The 7,585-nt window shown below is 32.8% G+C and overlaps 1 protein-coding gene across 1 annotated transcript; it reads right to left on the bottom strand.

The window, feature by feature from the left end:
* Positions 4,589-6,722, bottom strand: LOC107621159 (serine/threonine-protein phosphatase 7 long form homolog). Its single transcript, XM_016323196.1, has 4 exons — positions 6,660-6,722; positions 4,907-5,619; positions 4,729-4,819; positions 4,589-4,621 (listed from the first exon to the last, which is right to left on the bottom strand). The coding sequence occupies exons 1-4, from the start codon at positions 6,720-6,722 to the stop codon at positions 4,589-4,591; spliced, it is 900 nt and encodes a 299-aa protein (XP_016178682.1).

Raw genomic sequence — 7,585 nt, forward strand, 5'->3', positions numbered from 1 at the left:
TCTCGTAGTCTTTCTGACTCTCCCTCTTTTTCATCTTTGCTTGTGTCTCTCTCTCTTTCTCTTCTCCTGTATTGCTCTGCCTATCTCTTTATGTCCCTCTATGTAGTCTCATCTCTATCTCTCAATCTGTGCCTAATAATAAAAGTCTTAAAAATCTCTGTCTCTCTCTCTTTGTCCCTTTTCCCGATCTTTCTCTCTCTTCCCCTCTCTCTCTCACTATGCCTATCCCTCTCTCTTGCTCTGCTTATCCATCTCTCTCCTTCCCTCTCTGTATCTGGTACCATCTCTGTCTCTTAATCTATCTCTAATAATAAGAATAATAACAATCATAACAATGATAACAACGATAATATCGAAAATCTCTGTCTTTCTTTCTATCTTTATCTCTCTCTGTATCTGTCTCCCGCTCTCTTTCTCTATCACCCTCCCGCTATGTCTCTTTATTGTATCCCCCTACCCGTGCCTGTCGCTCCTTCTCTCTACCTAAACATAATAATAAGAACGATAACTATCACAATAATTTTAATGATAAAGAATAATAACAATGAACCTAATTATATTAATATGCTAACACTAACCCAAGTCATTAAAGAGTTATTTTTATCTTGAAAATAATAATGTTTTATTTTTTGTTCTGCGATATGATTGATATTCAAATGATTATTGGACATCAGTTTTTTCATTTAAATCACATTAAATACATCATTTTCATGTGCTTACATATAGTTATAAGTTTTCATCTACTATTTAACACTCGTGATGTGTGGTTTTTTTGTAGATGATTATTTTGTTTTCTTCCACTCTTATGAATATCCAAATAATATTGTGTTTAATTTTTTCATTTATTTTGTATAAGTTATTGTTGAGTTAAGAAATTAACTAAATTAATTAATGATGACAAACATTATTTTATTGGGCAAAATAAATAATTAGTGTTAATTATTTATGATTAATTGTTGCAGGCTAAAATACATCGTTGCAGCAGCCCAATACAAAGCAAGCTGAATCTATTCTAGTGGGCCACAAATAAATAGAAGCCCAAAGATGATAAAGAGAATGCAAATGGGTTGAACTTGAATAGAACCAACCCAAGCCCGATTTGACTTCAACAAGCTAATCCCTCCATCTTGCTTCCAAAGCAACGTTCACTTTTTCCTGTCTCAGTCAGAACTCAGAGAAAGAGAGAGAGAAAGCTTAGCCCCTAAGTTGTTCACGAATAAAGCAAGAAAGAGAAGACTTAAGCAAAAAGGTTAAAGCCTAATCACCCACATCAATCTGTATCAAGAAGAGGTCAGAAGCTAAAGGTGATTTTATTTCCTTCTAAATGCATCTCATTTTCTTCTCTTCATCTTCAACTCCCTGCCACTCCATATTGGGATACATGGGAAAGATGATATCTGCTCTTCATTGCTGTGCATCCACGGTCACAAGTGTATCTTGGGGACCAAGTTGGTTTTCAATAGCTGAGATAGGGTTTTACCATTGGAAACATTTGTTTATGATGACTTGTGGCTTTCGGTCAACTAAGAAGGTCAGAACCAAAGTTCCTAATTTGAGGAAAAATGGAAGACAGTAAAAAAGTGAGTTGGTGAAGCACAATGCTCAAAGTTTGACCTTGGAGAGAGCAACTCAGCAACATGCAAGGAGATACAAAAGAAGTTGGTTCACCGTTCAGAAGCTAAGGAGAGATAACCAGTGTTCTTGAGGTGTATGTTCTGAGAAGGGCTCTTTGAAGAAGTTCATCTACTTGGACAGTGCTTCCTAGTCAAAGGAGTATTCCGCCAGAATGAAGAACTGAATCAAAGGCTAGCAAATCTGGTTTATCACATAGCAAAGAGGCTGTTGTAGAGTCAATCTCCTTCATATTTTGCAGAATATAATTTACTTGTTTATATTTCTGTAATTTCTTGAGGTAAAAGGCTGAGTGAGAGAGTCATTGAAAGAGCCTAAGAGAGAAAAAAAAGGCAGAGAGATACACATGAGTGAAAAGTCTAGAGTTATTTTAGATTTCTTTAGGTAAAGTCTGTGTCTTGTATCCTGTACCTGTGAGGTACCCCTTTCTTAGTTGGGTTAGCACTAAGAGGAAGAGTTAGGTATTAGCATAACCAAGTCAAGTTAGATTAGAACTTGAGTGTGAAAGGATTGTGTTAATCCTGTGGAATTGGTGTATGTAATACTGTAACTATAGTGGAAATTCCACCACTGTTGTGGTGGAGACTGGATGTAGGTTGTATTGCACAAGGCAATCGAACTAGGATACATGATGGTGTCAGCTTCTTTCTTCCTTGCTCTGTTCTGTTTTCTGATATTCATGAGACAAAATGAAATTGTCTCATAAATTTTCTGCTGCTGAGTTCAAACAGATTCAGATTGCAAGTTTGTTTTAAAAGGGTTAAAAGAAGGTCATAGATTCAACCCCCTTCTCTAAGCCTTCTACAATCTTCAGTTATAATTTCTGTATTTGAAAACATCACTCTTTAAAATATTACATCATTCTATTTTTGCATTTAGAAATACCTACTTATTTATTAGTATTGAAAAAATATATGACAACGTTTTTTAATATTTTTTAGTAGAAAAGCAATAATAAAAATTATTAATAGTGTTGGTTAAATAATTAAAAAGTTTAGAATAATTTGGTTCATGAAAATTAAAAATAAAATCGCTATTTTCTGTTACTACGAAGTTTATAAAAATTTTTTCAGACAATACCTGTCAATCCTCAATACATTATACATTAGTTGTGTCATAGGAGTGAATAAATTATACATAAGAATTTATTATTTGCATGGTAAGATACACATAATTTTTGTTACTTGAGATTTAAATGATTAAAATTATTAAATGCTGAATATTTTGGCTATTTTTTTTTATATTATCAAAGCATAAGTGTAATACGGGGATATTATGCTAATTTAGTGTAATGCATTGATATGGAGATTGAGAAAATACAACAAGAAATCGTTATTAACGATTTCAGAATGGACAAAAAACTATGAAAATGAGACCAACGATTTTTGAATAGGACAAAAAATATAGAAAATGGGACTTACAATTTCAAGTAGGACAAAAATAAGTTCTGAATCTATGAGAACATGAAATCGTTAGTGCCAATTTCCTTTTTTATTAATTTTAAAATTATTTAATTCGTAAACGTGAATAACGATTTATTTATTAACTTCTCTATATATAGAGTGCGTGCGTGAATGTAATGTCTTACAATTCTCGATCTCCTTTTCTCTTTCTAATGCTCTTCTTCTACTTCTTATTCTTCTTATTGTTTCTCTTCTTTCGTGTGTGCAAGCAATTTTTTTGTTGTTTGTTTTTGGGTAATTTTTTTTGTTTGTTTTAGTTATACAAATATTTCATTTTGATACTATGATATTTCGTTAATTCGTGTTAAAAATTATAATAGAAATATAATTTTCGTGATCACAAAGATGAATAATAATATTAGTTTTAAAATTTGTTATAATGGTCAAATTTTATCTGAAACAGCTAAAGGTGTGATATTTATGTGTAATAATCCTTGTATATCTGTTCTTTCTTTTATGGTGTCGTTCGAAGAATTTAAGATTTATATTTGTCAAAATATAGATCCTCATATGCCAAAGAGGGTGACAAATATTTTATACAGACGACCTATATTAGTATTCGGTGGATTCGTTCAATTTCATGCGATGTACATCAATGATGACACAAGTCTGCAAGAGATGTTCTCAATCTACTATCAAGCCCAATCACAAGTGTCTGTTATTGAGCTGTATGTAGAGTTCGACCAATTACCGAATACGGTAGAACATGATCATGATTTCAATTGGGAAAGTTATAACAATGACAGCGAAGAGGAATATGAAGGCAATTACGATTTCGTTGATCTGAATGCAGACGAGAAACAAGAGGACTGAACCATTGAGTCAAACGTCAAAGATGTCGCAAATGTACTAGCGAGTGAGCATCCATTCGAAGAACCGTCTTTCATGTGCGCTTTGGATCTCGATGCCATGAATACTCTAGAATTTCCAGAGTATGCCAATGCAAGTTTGTAGTTGCATCACACCGTATTTGGATTAGTACTTTAAATATTATGCACTGTGTAAATATGGGTTGGCGGTGTTACTGCAGATCCACCTGTGGTCAAAGATGGTGAATTTGTCATAGGGATGGAATTTAATTCTAGAGAGGCTGTGATAAAGGCAGTTAAAGATTATACCATTCACAGAGGTGTTGATTATCAGATTTTTGAGTCTGAGCCGATGACATTTTACGCGAAATGTGTGCAATATGGGCAAAGCTGTGATTGGCTTATCAGGGTTAGCATGATGCAAAGAAAGTATTGTTGGGAGATTAGACGATACAATGGCAGCCATACTTGTACTAAAGCCACTATTTCTCAGGATCATTCGAAGTTGGACTCAGACACTATTGCAGAAGTAATTAAGCCATTGATAGAGGTCGATCCATCCATAAAGGTGCGATAAGTGATTGCAGATGTCCAATTGAAGTTTAACTACACGATTAGTTATCGCAAAGTATGGTTGGCTAAGCAGAAAGCAGTTGAAAAAATTTTTGGAGGGTGGGAAGCTTCTTATGAAGCGTTACCCACATGGTCCCACAAAAACTGTGTCGACAGAAAAACACTACATTAGGCAAACCTCTTAACAATGAAAATAACGCATGGTATAAAATTAGAGGACGAATGAAACATAAGCAATAATAGTGACATACATTAGCATTTGTAATGTTATCAAGCATCTGCCTAAAATGTGCAGGTGTCCACCGCGTAAACTCTATCGAAGGGGAATCCCACTCGTTCCACCTGTCATTGAATAATGTTACATCAATATAATGCATTTACATAGTCAATTAATAAAACATTAGTAATGAATATCCTTAGAGGTCATACCAACAAGCTAACGGGAAAGTCGGGGGACGGCGAATTGGTGCAAGGAAAGGCATCCGTTCCCAAGCCCATACGTGCAACAGTGCTAAAGGCCCATCTAAATCTTTGTAATCATATTGCGTGGCCCAACACAGAGACCTACACAAGTGGGCAAGACAAGCTGATCCCCAACTATATGTCCTGATTCTAGGAATATCACGGAGCAAGGGTAGAAATTTCCAATGCATCCCTGCACCGGATTTGTCAGCAAATAACGTGGTACCAAACAACGACATAATGTGGCACCTGGTATAATGCTCCATAGCCTCATGAGTAATCAAAATTATTCCATACTTAACATTACGCAACCATGTTAGTTTGATAAAGCTACCTCTGCATTCACTCGCTGTTGGGATAACTCCAAAGTTCATCAGACATTCTTGCACCATGGATCCGTGATTACTGTTGGTTGGCCATGTAACTAGTAGCCCAGTTCCTTGAATCCCAAATATCAAAGCTACATCTTCTAAAGTGATAGTACATTCACCTATAGGGAGATGAAACGTATGAGTCACTGGATTCCACCGTTCTATCAAGGCATTTATCAGGACCGTTTGTCCTGAAATTTTTCGAATCTGAAACACATTGTAAAAGCCAGCAGCTCTTAGATAGGGTTCTATTCTCCGATCATATAGTTCTGGAGCATATAAGTGTCTCAGTTCAATTACTCTAGAACCCTGACAGAAATAATCCTCACGTAATTATAACTGTTAAAATAATAATGATAATAACAACAATAACAATATCATTGTTAATAAGTATGGAAATGCACTTGGAAGTGAAACTATTAAAAAATGAATTATAACAACCATAATCACAATAACTATTAAAACTTAATAACACTATCAGTAAACTTGTAACTATCTCAATAATAGTAATAAATAATTAAAAAATAAAATAGCTACTAAACTCTTAAAAACAGGGTACTCAAATGTTTATTTAGACTAACTACCATGTTCATATTAACTTTGTACACTCAAATCAATTATTATAACCAACTTTTCGTCTATAATAACACTATCAGTAATCATATAACTATTTCAATAATAATAATAATAATAATAATAATAATAATAATAATAATAATAATAATTAAAAAAATAAAATAGCCACTAAACTCTTAAAAACAGGGTACTCTCATGTTTATTTGGACTAATTACCATGTTCATATTAACTTTGTACACTCAAATCAGTTATTATAACTAACTTTTAGTCTATAATAACACTATCAGTAATCATATAACAACAACAACAACAACAACAACAACAACAACAACAACAACAACAACAACAATAATAATAATAATAATAGTAATTAAAAAATAAAATAGCCACTAAACTCTTAAAAATAGGGTACTCACGTGTTTATTTGGACTAACTATCATGTTCATATTAACTTATTACACTCAAATCTATTATTATAACTGACTTTTACTCCATAATAACACTATCAATATATAATAACACTATCATGTAAATATATAATAACTATCTCAATAATGATAATAATAATTAAAAAATAAAAAAGCCACTAAACTCTTAAAAACAGAGTACTCACGGGTTTATTTAGATTAACTATCATGTTCACATTAACTTATTACACTCAAATCTATTATTATAACTAACTTTTATTCTATAATAGTACTAAGTTCATTTAAGCAATTTATAATTGATGTTAACATTATAAATAATTTTATAGGCAAAAAAAATTACTTACATATAAAGGATGATCAAGATATTTCAAAATATGTTTATCCATTGGGATTTTTTTCTTCCCCATCTTGAAAAAGATAAAGCTGGAGTTCAACAAAATATGCAACCTTCATATGGAAACAATGGTACTTAAGAAAAAAGGAACCGAAGCAGAGAGCAGAGAGTTAACACACACTTTGTGTTTTGGTGTTTTGGTCTTCTCAATGATGAGTGAGAGCGTCTGGGGAGAGAGGAGTCACGGACCACACAGGGGCTCACCGCATGCGAGCCATGTGGACACAACATCAAATCGGAAGTACCTATTTTCTTCATGCTTCAATTTCCAGCCGTAGATCACCCATCTTGCGGTTGCTATCCACGGTCTCTCTGCTCATCCGCCATAAAATCGGTACCCTCATTTTGTTTATTGATCATAGCCGTTCTCACCTGATCCAACGCCTCCAGCTTCTCTTTCCACACTTTCTCTCCTAATAGAAAATGCTATTCACAATTTGTTTAAAATCGTTATTAACGATTTCTGAATATGCCAATTATCAAACCCATATCTGTGCATAACACACTCCGAGTCTCATTTTTGGGTATTACCCACAATCTATCCTAATATTAAAAATAAAAAATTCGAATATTTTTTACATAACTAATTTTGTTTTTGTTATTAAAATAAAAAATATAAGTTGTTAATCATTTCTAAATTTAATTTTTTGATTCTACAAAAACACTATTGTCTATTTTATTTCGATTACCAAAATTATTTTTAAAATAAAAACTGACGTTGTACGTTGTATTATAGGATAGTGTAGTCATTCATTTTTCCTTAAGAGAAATGCTAACTATTTTTAATATTTTCAACTTTAAGATATGTTAAATTTTAATTTGAACTATAAATTTGTAAAGTATTTATAATAATAATTATTATATATTTATCGTTTA

Source organism: Arachis ipaensis, chromosome B10 (genome assembly GCF_000816755.2).
Source record: "Arachis ipaensis cultivar K30076 chromosome B10, Araip1.1, whole genome shotgun sequence".
Taxonomy (NCBI): Eukaryota; Viridiplantae; Streptophyta; class Magnoliopsida; order Fabales; family Fabaceae; genus Arachis; species Arachis ipaensis.